The sequence below is a fragment of the Neovison vison genome, chromosome 2 (assembly GCF_020171115.1).
Source record: "Neovison vison isolate M4711 chromosome 2, ASM_NN_V1, whole genome shotgun sequence".
NCBI lineage: Eukaryota > Metazoa > Chordata > Mammalia > Carnivora > Mustelidae > Neogale > Neogale vison.
The window spans coordinates 231,187,478-231,200,275 of record NC_058092.1 but is presented as its reverse complement, the minus strand read 5'-3'; the positions used below and the strand labels follow the sequence as shown (position 1 = coordinate 231,200,275).

Here is a 12,798-nt window from a genome sequence, read left to right as displayed (position 1 = left end):
CCTGCTTCTTTGTCTTTCCGTTGCCCAGAATACTCAGCGTCGGTCTTCGTCCGGCAACTGGAAGGGTCTGAACAGGCCAGGTTGCCCAGAACACTTCTACCCTGACTCCGGGTTTAGCTCTATTATTTCAGCGAACACCGGGATGCAGTTCAAACACCATCAGATCCTGACGGAACCGGGAGGGAACACACGTACCGCTGCCTTTCTCACCGGGAAACACGTGTGCAAGCTCACTGCCTTCCTGCCCGAAATGATGGGGGAAGGTGGTCCTTACTTGAAATACCGATGGGATGAGCAAACGCTCGTGTTTGACAGCCCTGGCTCTGGGCTCGCGGCCTGAACGAGGCTCAGAGCCGGGAAGGCCGAGGCAGTCGAAGAGATCCGGCATTTTTGACACAGTCCCGTCTCCACCCTTCTTTCCCTTTCGAGGGACTCTTCCCAGTCTTCAGGTTTCAGCCTCCAACGTGACACACACACACAACCTGAGGTCAAGTGTGAGGCTTGCTCAGGGTTATCACGGACGGCAGGGGGTGGGGGGCTGGGGGGGAGGGCCTGAGGCTCCTGAGTCCCAGGGCTCGGTCCCTGACATCATTTAGGTGAACTGAGAGATAGTATGTGCCCACTGCTTGGCCCAGACCCACCTTGGGACCACGGTCAGTCCCCATGGAACCTGGCTGGGTAGGCGCACAGGAAAAGGGCCAGAGGCTGCTGGGCGCTTCTGGGTCAGCAGAGGCCATCGGGGAGACACGCTGGCCTTCAGATGCCATCTGTCTACAAAGGACGTCATCTCCCCCAACCATGACTGCCCTTTAAGGTCCAAATGCACGAGAAGTGACACTACCCCAGGCCACCAGACTCTCCGATTACCATCCAAGGGACTCCTAAGACTCAGTAAACCAACCAGGATGCGGTCACTTCTCCGCAAACTCCCTTTTTAGAAACACACTTAGGGAAGGGGCTGTCTGGCCCGCTCTAGTCTGGATTCAGGCTCCCGCGGCACTGCTGGGCGGAAGCGGCTTCTTGTTCGGACGCCCAGGGAGAGGGTGTGTGTGGTACACTGGACGCTGGACGGGAAATCAGGCCAAGCTGGAGGACTTCAGGAGGGATCCCCCATCCATGGACACAGGAGGACGTCTGGGGGCCCTTTTGACCCCAATGTGGCCTGGGGGTTACCCCATTCCCTCAGCAGTAAGCATGCTGGGTAGGGTTCAAGTACTCTGGCACGCTGCAGATACTGGGTGAATGTGTGACGGGTGAATGCCGACAAGGAATGGACACCGGCCCTACACCTCGGAGCAATTCCAGGACAGGCAGGAAGGAGAACAGCCTTGGCGCTGGCATTACACAAAATCTTCTAGAGGGAGGACAAGCATAGGCTCCCGGGGTCTAAAGCTGTCCCGGGAGCTGCAGAGCGCACAGGGAAGCCCAGCCTCTGCTTATCTGAGGCTCTGGTCAGACCCCCACCGCCTTCAGGCCTCCGCCCCTCCACCCCCCAACCCTTGGCTGTTACCTTCTGCTCCAGCGTCCTCTCCAACGCGTCCACACGAAGCTGCTCCTTCCGCAGACTGGCCTGGTAGGCAGCCTGCTCCTGCTGGGCCTTGCCTCGGACCTGCGCGATCTCGGCGTTGGCCCTGCGGAAACAGGGTGAGGGGGTGCTCAGAAACGACCCACCTCCCCTGGAGACCCCTCCCACCTTCCCCCTCCCAGCTCTGGGCAGCCGGCACCGTCTGGCTGCAGCTCCTACCACTGGGGGCCTGGTTCGGGAGCCCACCAGCACGCCCTACCCCAACCCCATTCCCGTGATGCAGAGGTGCTCTGGGCGGGTGTCCTGGAAGTTACATGTGTCCTCCGCTTATCAAAATGCTGAGCGGACACTCTTACCACAAGTCACCCTGAAAAACACAAATGGACTATCCGCCCTTCCCCAGCCAGTGGGAGCGGTGCCATGGGAGCGTCTGGCCTGCGGGGCTGCTGAGAGGCCTCTGGGGGCCGCCCGGGAGCGTTACCTGTCCAGCTTTTCCTCCGCGTGCACCTTCAGGGCCTGGTACCTCTGCTCCTCCTTCTTCACGCGAGACAGGTACTCCTGGGCACACTTCTTCAGCACCTCCTCGTTCTGACAAGACAGAGGACAGAGGATGTGCCCACAGAAGAAACACCCCAGATGCTGGGAGCCCCGAGAACTCCCTGAGGCCTGCTGAACCCTGGGCCGCCAAGTCCTGGTCCCTGTAACCTCTCCCAGCCTGCTCCCACTTCTCTGAACCCCCATCCAGCGTCCCGCTCTGCCCTGACATGAACACACCTTGCGGAAACCCTCGAGGACCTCCTTCATCTTCTCGTATCTCCTGAAGAGGTCAGCCAGAGACTTCTCCACAGAGTTCAGGTCGGACAGAGCTTGCTCCTTCTCCAGGACCAGCTGCTGGACAGTCTGGTGGGAGACGGACTTCTCCCTCTGCTCATCCTCTGTCAAGAGACACAAGGATCCAGACAATGGGTCTGGGGGCTCCCAACCTGGTCTTGGGGGCAGCCGGGGCCTCAGACCCAACTCAGTCTGAGCAGCAGAACATCCCGGACTGGGGACAGACCCACCTCCCCAACCCACCCAGACTCTGCTTCTAAGGAACACCACCTGCGGCCCCAGCATCCCGGGGCTGGGCCCTTGCAGTGCGAGATGGGATGGAAACTAGCCACGGATCTTGAACCTGATCACTGCAGACCCTTAAGAATCCACATTCGAGGCCCCATGGAGTCTGTTTGGTTGATGGCAACAAACAGATCCCTAGGGGTAAATCAGACTGAATTCTGAGGTGACCAAGATTGCAAGGTGCCGTAGTCTGAGCTCCAAGGAGCAGGCCTTTCTGGGTGTGATCAAGGTAAAGAGACGGTTGTTGGGAAACAAAAAAGATTTCTTCATCCTGAAAACATCCCACGAACCGAAGCCCACATCACAGTCCTGAAACTCTGCGACGCCTAGAAAACGGACATTTCCTTTGATACAGCAAATGTCAGCTCTGAGAAAAAATGGAGCTCTTTTTGGCAAAGGGAATGTCTCAGTTACATACAAGAGAATTAATTCTGGCGCAGTTCAGAGTGGTTGATCCTAGTAAAAGGACCGCTCTATCCCCGACCCCACCTCTCTGGGCGGCCACCCGCTAACACTCTCCCCAAAACGGCTTGCTACCAGCTTACATTTACGGGAGAGGCCTTCTCTGCCCACGCCATATGAAGGACCCTTACCCACACGGCACCATCTTTTGTGTGCTGACCCGTTCGTCTCCCGTCTGGGTGGGTGAGGAAACTTTTGCTCCCATCTGTCTGGACCCTTGGGGACCCCACACTGGACAGTGTGGGGAGGAGAAGCCCCTGCTCAGAGCTCTTGGGGGAAGGAACCCTGCAGAGCTGTCCCTCCATCAGCCCCAGGTCACCTGGGTGGGGATCCTACCGCCCAGGACTGCCTCCAAGGGCTGGCTGCCAAAGGGCAGATTGCTCTGGAAATGACAGACGAAACAGCAGCAACCAGGGCCCACCCAGCTCTTGCACGAGTCTGGGGCCCTGCTCCCTGTCCTATTCATGGGACACTCCTAGACCAGCACTAGGCACCAAATTGAACTTAAGTCCAAACTCAGTCACCGGGTTCCAGCTCAGAGCCCCCCAGGGTCCTCCCTGAGCACTGGGAATGAAGTCTAAACTCCAGGGATGCCTGGGTGGCTTAGTCTTAAGGCCAAGCATCTGCCTTCAGCTCAGGTCATGATCTCAGGGTCCTGGGATTGAGCCCCACATTGGGCTTTCTGCTCAGTGGGGAGTCTGTTTCTCCTTCTCCCTCTCTCTTGTGCGCTCTCTCTCTCAAATAAATAAAATCTTTAAAACAAATAGGAAATAAAATAAAATCTAAACTCTAGCCCCACCTGCTCCGCTCCAGCTAGGCTGGCCGGCACACGCCCCAGGCAGTCCTGCCTCAGGGCTCAGCAGCCCCAGAGCTCACTCATTCTGGTCCCTGACATCAGGCCACCTCCCCAAAGGAGCCTTCCCAAGCACCCTCGGGGAACTCCTCCTCCCTACTTTCTAGTCCATCAGACTGGCCGTTTCCAGCAACGGCCAGACACGCAAGCGCGCCGTCTGCCCAGAATGCACGTTGCAGGAGTCTGTTTTGTCCGCTTCTCTATCCTACAGTCTAGGACAGTGCCCGAGTCACAGGATACCCCAACACATCCATGCTGGGAATGGTGGAGTGGAGCCCGGCCACGGAGCCTGATCCAAACCCCAAGCCGTGCTCATGACCAAGTTTCTCCCCGGAGCTCCCTTAGAAGCAGAAGGCAGCTGGGGCATTCCGGAGGGCACCGGTGATGAGCACCCGCCACCGCACCGAGCGCTGAAGCACCATCTGGTACCTGAAACTTGTATCACACTGTATGTTCACAGACTGGATTTTAAAAAAAACTTTAAAAAAGAAAAAAAAAAGCAGGATGCTGCTGCTTTGGGTTCTTTCCCTTAGATTCCTGATAGACATTGTCCTGTGTCCTGAAGTTAGGCCTATTCTTGCCGCGTGCTGTGGAGGGAAGCGCCCAGAATGGGGGGTGGGGTGGGGGGCACATCCTGGGTTCCAGTCCGACAGGTGTGCGGTGGGGCCAAGACTCTGCATGGGGGACAACCTCCCCAGTGACTCTGAGGTGGCGGGTCTTGGGGAAACGCCTGGAGAGTCAAGGGCCCAGAAGATGCCTCCACCCCTGCCTCTCAGAGCTCCTGCTACCAAGACGGAGGTGGAGGACCCAGGAGCCAGACCCTGAAGGCCCCGGTTCCATCCTGGCTCTGACACTTCCCGGCCTGGCCACCCTGGGCAGGGTTTGTAACCTCCCCGAGTTTCAGCCTCCAGAGCTGAAAGAGGGGTTCATGGTATTTACCTCATGGCATTTGGGAAAAGAGGACATGAAATTGTATATAAAGCCTTCAACATATAGTAAGAACCCAGGATCAGTGACCCGTTATTGACAGCATCACTGTCTCCCCAAAACTGGCGTGATGTCCCACTACAGTGACTTCCAAAGGGGGAGCTTTTCACACAGCGAGAACCAAACTGCCAGGGGCCGGCTTGCCATTCCTAGGCTCCCCACAGAAAAGACGCTTCAAAGGTTCACTAGCAACCCAATGCTTATATTTATTCTTTGGGTTTCAGCTGCTTCCTTAGTCCTCGACACATTCTGGGCTGATCTGAGGCCATGTATACATTTCACTTGGCTCGAAAAGAGCCATTTATCACACGGAGTCCATCTGATTTCCTGGATCTGAGGCTCAGCCTGCCTCAGGTTTCCTGTCCTCCCCATAAACGTTTGTAAAAATAGAATTTCCTGGTTCCCAGGATACCAAGGAGGTGCGGCTGCATCGCCAATTTCTGTAAATTACGAATGCAGTCAGGTTCTTCAAATCAGGAATCAGCCCCAAACTCCAAAGACTCTAGCCTCAACCACAAAACAATGCCCCTGGAGAGGTTTCTGGCTTTTTCAGGCAAAATATGATTAAACCACGTGGGGGATGGGGGAGAAATGCAGCAAATACACAAGAGCAAAAGTAACAAAAACAGAAACCAACCAACCAACATGGGATGCAATGGGCAGGTGTCAAATGAGGTGAAAAGCATTTACTTACCAGGCTTGCCTGTTTGTTTTGCAAGCAAAGGGCAAGAAGCAACAGAAAATGGAAGCAAAACAGAGAATCAGAGCAGTTGTTAGGAAAGCAGAAAAAAAAAAAAAATCAACTGCAACAACCTGGAATGCAAAAAGCACAGAGGTCTCTTTCTTCGTTCTGAATCCCAAATAGTCAATATCTGAATTCGGTTTAGTAACATGGCACGAGAGCGGACGAGGACGGCAGGACAGATGTCACGCCGGCGTGGAACGTCGGCGAGGGTTACATGAAGGCCAGAGAGCCGGGCGCGACCAGGAGGAGCTCGTGGAGGTGGGGTGGAACCTGGTTTTAACTTCCAAAGGCTACTGACATTCATCCCTCCCTCAACTGTCAAGCTCCTGGGAGCTGAGCTTTCCCTCCCACCAGGGCAAAAACCAGAAGAGACAAGGGACCCAAGAGCCACGTGGATGTACCTCCACATACGGAGACTCACGGCCCCCCCAGAAAGGAGGCAGGTGCCCCCCACGGCGACAGCGAGTCCCTGCAGTGCCTCAGCCTCAGGCTGTCCTTTTACAAGGTGCCGAGGACCTCAAAACCCGCGGAAGCCCTCATCAGCGCCCTGCAGTGGTGACTGATGGGATGACAGCCACCGACGTGCCACCTGATGGACAAGGCCTGAGCAGCGGCTGATGCCGACACTGGAGGTGCAGGAGGATGGGGAACCGGGGGCGGACAGGCGCTGTCCCACCCCCAGAGCGGCAGTGCCACTTGCCGCTGGGGACGCTGGAGGGGTCTCCCGGAGCCGTCGGGAGTGCTCAAACACCCCTAAACAGGAAAATGCTCGGAGGGGTGAGATCACACCTCTTGCGAGGGGCCCTCGGGCCAAACATACCAGGTCTTTGGGGGGGGGGGGGAGGCTGGGGCGCTGAGGGTGGGCGTGCGCGGCCCCAACCTTGGGAGTCCGGGTTCTGCGCACTCGGCGTTCTTCCAACTTCTCTCACCTGCAAGTACGCGGCGAGGGAATCAGAGCCGAATTGTGTTTTCTGTCCGATAGGGACAGACCACCTGCGCCGGGCAGACACTGCCTGCTCTTGGGTTTTTCAAGAGGGAACATCTGCTGATCTCCAAACTGTCGGCAGAGGCATCACCGCCGGCTCTGGGCAGCCTTCTCGCAGGGGCAGAGGCTCGGGCCCTTGTACCCCCGTCTCAGTGCTGCTCCAGATGTCCTCACCGAGAGCAAAAATAACAGCATCGAACTCAGACGCGGAAAGCTATTTCCAGATGAGCCACTGTAGGTCTGGGGGCATCTGCACAACCTGAGACTCCAGGAGGCCAAAGGCTGGGCTCAGTGTGCCAAACGCTGTAGGTCGGAAGGCATAAATCCTTCTCCCTGATTACGTCTACAGGCCGTTTCGGTTCCAAGAGTTTCATTTTTTATCTCATCCGTATGTATTCATAAATTCTTATACCAGTTTAACAAAGAGGCTTCATTTGATAGAAAGCATATACCATGAGCTGATCCTTAGGAATACCCCAATGGGCTTTCTCTGAGATCTGGGAGAAATGGCCTTTATTATGATACATCAAAATTAAAGCCCCTTTGAATAGAAAGCACTCAGCTGTCGGCCTCTTCCCCATTCCCAAGCCTGCTCTCATATTTATTCTGGGACAAGCCAGAGGTGTGGTGTGACTTGTATCCAAACGTTTGAGAGAGAGTCCTCTGTTAACCCAGCATCCAGCTTTAACACAGAAACTGGTTTGCAGAGAGCTGGGATTTTTTTTTATTCTGAAGTCCGTAGGAATGAATTTTTTTTTTTTAAACCGGTATCACGGACCTAAGCAGCAAATTAAATAGAGAAACAAGTATCTCCACGCTGCCACCCCCCCTGCCAGGTCATAACATCATTTTTGAATAGTGATCTTCAGTGTAAAAACAGGCTTAGAACTTCTGCAGGATCTCATCTCATTATCATCATTTTTTTTAAGAGTCAGGTGGGTGTAACTCGTGACTTGAGGCCATCTTTTAGCGCAGGCCAAGGCAGCGTCGGTACTGGCTTCCAGGGACTCTGGGTTAAGATGGATTCTGAGTCTGTGTCCATCTCCGTGAGATCAGGTAAATCGCAGGAGGGAGGGGAGGGGTGGGGTGGGCAGCAGCGCTGGACCCATTCTTGCCCGAGAACCCTGAGTAAGGCTGAGGATTTTGTCACTTGAGTCTAAATCAGAGTTGAGGGATTTGATTCTTAGTCTCTCCCATGAACAAAACACTCCCCCCAAATGTACAAGGAACTGACCCAAATCTGTTTCCCCATGAGGCTCAATGGTGGCCTTGGAGGTGACCGCCATGGCTTCCCACAGGCATGAATAATGCTAAGGGACATGCTCGTGTGTGTTTCCAAAAGGCCCCCAGGCTCACATTCTGGGATGCTTTGGTCTCTCTCTGAAGGACTTCATGTTCTAAGAGGGGCCTAAGATGAACACATGCAGAAAGTCTAACTTCAAAGCCCAGCCCATAGGTTAGAAGCTTCGGGAAGGGCTGAGCCCACCCGTCACAACACCCACCTATCATCTGAGCGATGGTCTTCTCATACTCTGCCACTATTTTCCTGTAAAAGAAGCAAAAACATATTGGAACCATGACAACAGGATGGTTTCTCATTGATACTATAGCCCATGTGCTGGACAGCAGCAGCCTGACCAAGATACTAGAGGGTCAAGTCTTATTTATCTGTCGTAGTTGACTTACCCCTCTAGGTTCACCTCCAACCTGAACTCTCTTCTTGCACACCCAAGTAGGTTCATTTTCCTAGGGCAGGACTCTGAACACACCACACCTGGTGCAAAACCCTCAATGTGTCTCCACTGCCCACTGAGAAAAAAAAATAAGACTAACCCCTTCAGCCTGATAACCAAGCCCTCCACAACCCGGAACTGATCACTCTCATCAAGCTTACCTCCTTCCCTGCCATCACGAACAAAGTGGTTCCATGAGAACAAATGAGTTTTTGTTGGCTCTGGGGTTTCTCACCGCCATGACCTTCCCTGCTCTATTTCCAACTTGCATTGTCTTAGCTACTCCTCAAGGCCCAATTCAAATGCTATCTCCTCCAGGAAGCCTTCCCTGATTTCTCCTCTGAAATGCATGACATTTTATCTGACTCTTCTAAAACACCTCACACATCTGGAGTCATAGTACACGAGAAGAAGGTCCTCAAGGCCCAGGGACGATACTTAGTCACCTGTGTCAGGGGCGGGGTGACGGGGAGAAGGCACTTCTTGGATGGCTCCAACAAACTGAAGCTACACAAAAGCATGAAGATCCCTTGCATGTAAGACTGCCTCACTGCTGCCCCTAGGCAGAAAGACCCAGGCGTGAAGAAGCCCTCTATCCAAAGTCAACCTTCTGGAAGAAAACTCTCAAAAAAGACTCGAGGGTTTCACCTACATTATCCAAGAGTTAGTTCTTCTTCATAAGAGAACCAAGAACTGCTAACCACCAACAGAGTCAGGACCCAGATTACAGCTGGTCCCAGACACAGGGGGCTCAGCTTACTCCCTGGTATGGTGAGGATTACCCCAGACCCTGACTTTCAGGGCCGGAGGGAGAGTTAAATGAGGTTAAAAGGGGCAGTGAGCTAGGCTGATGCCCCTTAAAGTTTTTGAACTTACAACTCCAAGATCAAGAGTCACATGTTCTACTGACTAAGCCAGCAGGAGCGCTGGGTGTTACATACAACTGATAAATTACTGAACACTACATCTGACACTAATGATGTACTATATGTTGGCTAACTGAATTTAAATTAAAAGGACAGTGTCTCACTCAAGGGCTGACCCACAACAAAAAAGGGGACCACACCACGGGCCCACTTGGGTTCTTTCTGAATCCTACACAGAAGCACAGCTCCCTGTATCCCTGAATCACAAAGCAGTGATGGACTTTTGAGGCTGCACGGTCTAAAGCACCCACTGCCAAGGACAGAGGCGGGACCACGGCAGGTAAGGGGTGTGTCCTTCCAACGCAGGGAGGCGGTGGGGGGGGGACCCATACTCCAGAGCTGCTTTGGTGGCACTGTATTTGCACTGTGTTCTCACAGCAAACCCAAGGGGTGGTGTCCTGAGGGTCCCCAGAATTGCTTGTGGGAATACTGAGGCACGGGGTCACCCAGGAACCTTTCTAGGATCGACAAAGGAGCAGAGCTAGGATTCGAATCCAGACATCCGCCTCTGGAGCCCTTTCCACTGCCTCTGGAGCCCCTTCCACCCCGGATGCCTCACAGCCCCGAGGTGCTGAGATCCACCCTTCTTCCCAGAAGAGGCGGGTCAGGTAGAGCTATGCGAACACACCCCACAGCAGCCAGGAAACTGAGCCCAACTGGCCGGTTCCGGCTCCAGAGGTGGACATGGGGGCCTTCAAACATGAGGGCTGCTGTGCCGGCTGGTGAGACCCGAATCCCACCATCCTGGTTGGTAAACAGCACCCCCCGAAACCTCCAGAAATGGAACTTGGAGCCTTCCCAGCACGCCCCACTGTCATGCCCAGAGCGTGCAAAAAATGACAGCCACGCAGCTCCCTCCTCCACTCCCCTACCCCCCCCAAAAAAGGTAGAGAGAGAGAGAGTGAGAGAGACAAAAGAGAGGTTTTCAAATGATGCCACCGCAGGGCCGAGTGTGAATGTGGACCCACTGAGAGTCCCCTCCATGAGTGGTCACAAAACACATCAGGAGGAAGAAGGAACTCACAAGAGAATTTTCAGGAAGATACTATTTGACCTAGAAAACGGGATGGGATTACCTAAATCCTTTGTTTGCTCCTTAAAGCAGTAGCCAGGAAGACAGCCGCTTTTGATAATTGATCAGCAGCCGCCTTGCTGTTAAGTGACTAGAAATGTACTCATTCCTCAACCAATTTTTAAAAATTCATCTATTCCCTACTTTCAAACTGTGAGACTTAAAAAGGAAACAAGCCTATCAGAGATTTCCAGCATTGCATCAGATGCTTGGAAAAATGATGTCTTGGGAAAATGATCGTGCTCTAACTCCTAGCTTCCCATGCAACTGGAAAACCCATGTGCCCCTTCAGCCTGTGCTGAAGAGAGGCAGCGGGGGGAAAAAAAAATGAGCTGCACCCCCGGCAGCCAATCTCAGACTTGGCGGCAGTAGCAGCCAGGACCCGGGATGGCCAGAGCAAAGGTTTGCTCCAGCTTTCTTTAAAAATGTCGCTTGCAACACAGTTTTTAAGATTACACCCCAAGGGTAAGTTCCAGCCCCAGAGATGGGTTTTTAGACTCTAAGATCATGATGCATCATGAAGGAAAATAAAGGGCCAAAAGCTGCATCAGATGGGACAAGGAGGGAGCGAGGACTCTGGGCACCGTGTGAAGAGTTTTGGTTTGGGAATCAGAAAAGTAGATTCAAATTCACAGACTACTTCTTCTTCCCTTTTTTTTTTTTTTTTTAAGATTTTATTTATTTATTTGATAGACAGAGATCACAAGTAGGAGAGAAGCAGGCAGAGAGAGAAAGAGGAGGAAGCAGGCTCCCCGCTAAGCAGGGGCTCGATCCCAGGACCCTGGGATCGTGACCTAAGCCGAAGGCAGAGGCTTTAACCCACTGAGCCATCCAGGCGCCCCAAATTCACAGTCTTCTAAGTAGAAGCTCGGGGAAGCTTCTGGCTCTTGGTTTCGGCTCAGGTGGTGATCTCAGAGTCACGAGATCAAGCCCCACACGGGGCTCCAAGCTCAGCAAGGAGTCTGCTGGAGCGTCTCTCTCCCTCTCCCTTGGCCCCTCCCAATTGTGCTCCTTCTCTCTCTCACATAAATAAATCAATCTTAAAAAAAAAAAAAAAAAGATTTGCTGAGTTAAAGAGAGCATAGAGTAATGTACATCTCCCCTTTGGAAGAAAACAAAGGAGTCTGTATAGGGACACATTCACACATTTGCAATCAGAAATGGAAAATTCTTGGAAGGCTACCCCAGCACGAGTGGACAGCAACTACCTGAGGGGGATGGAATTGGAGGCTGAGTGGGAAAGAGATCTGGTTTTCGTTGCAAACGTATTTATTTGATTTGCAGTATTTAGCTCAGGTGCATGATACTTTAATAACAGTAGCATTACTAAAAAGACTTCCGTGACCAATGTAAACCTTGTCTTACGAAGAACAGGTAAGTCTTGGGAAGACACTGTTCATAGACCTCACCAGCTCTTACGAGGCCACAGGTAAGCAATCCCCAGGTACCAGGAAGCATCGCGACTGACCTCATTTCCATCACTTCCCGCCTGCTTTCTTCGTATTTGTCCTTCCACTCTGAGACCTCTCTCTCCTTGGTTATGATCTGGCATCAGGGAGAAGAGAGAGGTGAGCCCCAGAGGTGTGAATTCAGATCTGAGCAATTCACGGACCCAAGAGAAGGAAACATTGAATTAAAACTTCCTACACCAAACAATAACTGTATTGAGAGAATTTCCCGGAGCATGAGACAGAAATCAACCAGATATCAGACTCTCAGAATGCCCCACCGGGGAGCGGCTACAGGCATGTGCTTTCTGTTATAGATCAAACAAGGCCACAGAGGCTCGTTAAACAATGGTGTCCAGCAAGATCAAAGACGGTTTGCTAAAGACGCCTCTGCCCATAGTGGTTGCAGGAGAAAGACTGTGTCCAAAGATGCTGGCCTTGTGGACTGTGGGTACATACATATATGCATACAGACATATATATATATTCATTTACATGTGGCAGAAACCAGAGCTTTCCCAGGGCAACCAAAGCCAGCCTCCCCCGAGCCATACCCGTGGCACAGTACCTCTGCTCGAGCAATCCGGAGTGCGGAGTCCAGGTCAGGCTGCTGGAACAGAAGGCCTGCGGGCTTCTCCACCTCACTGGTCCCGATGCGGGAGTACAAGGCTGTTTTGGAGATGGAGATATCTGTTGGGTGAGCAGCTTCTCTCTGTGGAATGATTTTTAATTAAAAAATAAAAGTTAATATCGCTCCTATGACAAAGAGGATTTGCATTCATCCCCGCGTGAATGGGTCAGTTGTATGGTTTTGAAACAAAGAGCATCCAAAGTATGAGAAAATGCTTGGACTGATGAGTGGGGAAAGGCCAGATCCGATCTATGGAAATCGATCATTTGGCACCTGCACCGGGCAGACAAAGGAGCTGATGGCAGGGGCCTCCGC

General features: G+C 52.9%; 1 protein-coding gene across 4 annotated transcripts in view; it reads right to left on the bottom strand.

Moving 5' to 3' along the window:
* Positions 1-12,798, bottom strand: part of TACC2 (transforming acidic coiled-coil containing protein 2) — a 187,420-nt gene that overhangs the window by 2,313 nt on the left and 172,309 nt on the right. For all 4 annotated transcript variants that reach the window (XM_044240661.1, XM_044240658.1, XM_044240659.1 and 1 more), the window contains 6 exons: positions 12,421-12,564; positions 11,873-11,949; positions 8,176-8,219; positions 2,300-2,460; positions 2,007-2,113; positions 1,511-1,631 (listed from right to left, as the gene is read on the bottom strand). In XM_044240661.1, coding sequence (XP_044096596.1) covers positions 1,511-1,631; positions 2,007-2,113; positions 2,300-2,460; positions 8,176-8,219; positions 11,873-11,949; positions 12,421-12,564 — 654 coding nt within the window. The remainder of the gene's footprint in view (positions 1-1,510; positions 1,632-2,006; positions 2,114-2,299; positions 2,461-8,175; positions 8,220-11,872; positions 11,950-12,420; positions 12,565-12,798) is intronic.